This window comes from Nanorana parkeri, unplaced genomic scaffold (assembly GCF_000935625.1).
Source record: "Nanorana parkeri isolate BGI_ZX_2015 unplaced genomic scaffold, ASM93562v1 scaffold588, whole genome shotgun sequence".
NCBI classification, from domain to species: domain Eukaryota; kingdom Metazoa; phylum Chordata; class Amphibia; order Anura; family Dicroglossidae; genus Nanorana; species Nanorana parkeri.
Window position 1 is genome coordinate 768,540 of NW_017306856.1, and position 2,410 is coordinate 770,949.

Sequence of the window (2,410 nt, forward strand, 5' to 3'; positions counted from 1 at the left end):
CTTCTGTCCGGAGTCCTCTCTCTCCCCCCCACCCCCGTCATCCTGTATCTTTCGCTCTCTCCCCTCTGTGGATGATCATGAATGTTGTTGTTTTTTTTTTTTTTTTTATGGTAACACTTTATTCCATCACTTTCAGGCATCAATAAACTTTGTGAGCAACAGTGACGGCCGGCAGGTGAGTGATACTTTACCACCAACTATTGTTCATTCCCCTTTCAGCAGAGAAAAAGGAAAAAATGCTCATTGTGTGTGAGCCTCGGTGAATGGGCACAGCGTGCAGCCGGTCCTGGCATGGACTCATTTTAGGATAGGCGGGAGGTGCCTCACTGTTTACCTTTCCTGTGTGTGGACACCATTAGTATGAAAGCCGAAATATAATGCTGATTTATTTCCCCAGATTGCTGCATCTGTTTCCTTTTTCTGGTTCATCTCCTCCAATATTCTAATACATAGCATCCCCTCTTCCCATCAGGCCTCCTCTCCCACCCCCAGTGATGGACTTCCTTCCCACGCCAGACAAGTCTACAAAGCCTTTGCTGCAGTTCCCTCCGCACACCCGGCCTCCGAGCAGCAGGTAAATGTAATCTCTGGGCAGTCAGCTTCTGCAATACAAATGCACAACATCCTCTCTGATGGGGGACTAGGCTTTGGATGCCAGTCCCATAAATGCATTGGCTTTCCATAACCCTTGCTGATTGTAGGGTATTTTGGAACCCTGCCACCTTCCATTCAGGAATATGTCTTGGCCACCCTTGTGGTGAGATCCTGCCCTCCATAGTTCCTGGCTTCACTACCACTCACATTGAGGTGTTCCTGCTCCTCCCGTTGCATTCTCTGGAGTAAATCATAATTCAGCCGGGATGGTGGGCGCCCCTCATATTGGGCCTAGCAGGTTTGCAGACCTGGAAACTCGGCGTGGGGAAAATGGGAGCCTTTGCTAACGGGCACAGCAGATGTACAGATCAAGAGATCTCAGCAGTAAAGCCCCTGAGAGATGACAGAAGCTGTCGGGTGGTTTGAGAGGCACAGTCACTTTGCCCATTCAGAGATAGCCTTGTAATAGCCCCCCTTCCCCTATAAAGCAATGCACATGCATCCACTGTCCCTCCCTGCTACTTTGGAGCCCTTGCTGTGCTGCTTTTGCATAGTGGAGGTTCCTGATAAAGGGGTTCACATGTCCACCTTCCCCAAAAAACAGTGCAGCCAATCTACTGGACCATACACCATCATGTTGGGTGGGGGAGGGCAGTGATGTCATCCATCCAGGTAAACAGAGACACGGGAGCTTACTCAGGATTGACTCTTCCAGCTGGCAGACAATGAAGTATAGTGGATGGGCATGTTGCCCTTGCTCGCTTTAAAGCTGTACTCCAGGCAAACAGCCAAATGCATTAGATGCTATACGCCTATGGAAGCTGTTTTACCTGCCAAAAGATTTGTGTTTTCGTACATTCAGTTCTGAAATATAAATGTTTTATATGATTTCCAGGAGCCGACGACTCCCCGAACACCTGACCGACCATGTTCAACCCCTGAGGTGAGCGTTACCTGCCTTGCACTTTCCCTGCATGTGTGTGTCTTTCCATTCTCTTTTGTATACATTGAATACATTGCAGGGTTTTATGTCACAAATCTGGTCATTAATGTGTCACCACACATTCCTAAAGCCAACCTGTGTGCCAACTAAAAGAACTCGCTAATAGGAGGAGAAACGGTCTCTGTCAGAATCTGTCCCACCAGTGCCAACTGCAGCCCCACTGAACCTACTTCACTTCCAGTAAGACAGCGCCTGGTGCCTTGGCAGGTTTTAGCTAGGGAGGAGGAGAGTACATATGGATATAGAGACTTTCGCAAAGGGCTTTGGTTTGCGAATGAGTGACAGAACATGACAGAGGTTTGTCCTGGCAGCTTGTGGTGTCAGATATTTGCCTGTAATAGTTCCATAGTCGGCACACAGGTTCACTTTAGATTTGTGTAGCGCAGGCATCCCTGGACCACTATGGTTCCTCCAGAGGTTGCTAGGTGTTCCTTAAGCAATGTTTGAGTGTCTGGTAAGTAACTGACACTAATGAACTTCTTAGCTACTGTATCTGTAAAGTGGACATTCTTCCCCCTGTCCACCAATGCAAGGGGCAGTCCTTCCTCTGTCCACCAATGCAAGGGGCAGTCCTTCCTCTGTCCACCAATGCAAGGGGCAGTCCTTCCTCTGTCCACCAATGCAAGGGGCAGTCCTTCCTCTGTCCACCAATGCAAGGCCTACTCTTGTCTCTGGCCACCAATGTGGGGGACATTCTTGACCGCCCATGCAAGCAGGATTCTTCCTACTGCCCACAGATGTAGGTTGCATTATTCCCACTGACCACCAATGTTTTTTCCCCAATATCCCCACCACACCCCCCCCCCCCCCCCC

At 49.3% G+C, this 2,410-nt stretch overlaps 1 protein-coding gene across 1 annotated transcript in view; it reads left to right on the plus strand.

Annotated features, from left to right (window-relative positions):
• SCRIB (scribbled planar cell polarity protein) overlaps positions 1-2,410 on the plus strand; it is a 127,989-nt gene that overhangs the window by 107,168 nt on the left and 18,411 nt on the right. The window contains exons 34-36 of the mRNA XM_018562648.1: positions 137-175; positions 473-574; positions 1,490-1,537. Coding sequence (XP_018418150.1) covers positions 137-175; positions 473-574; positions 1,490-1,537 — 189 coding nt within the window. The remainder of the gene's footprint in view (positions 1-136; positions 176-472; positions 575-1,489; positions 1,538-2,410) is intronic.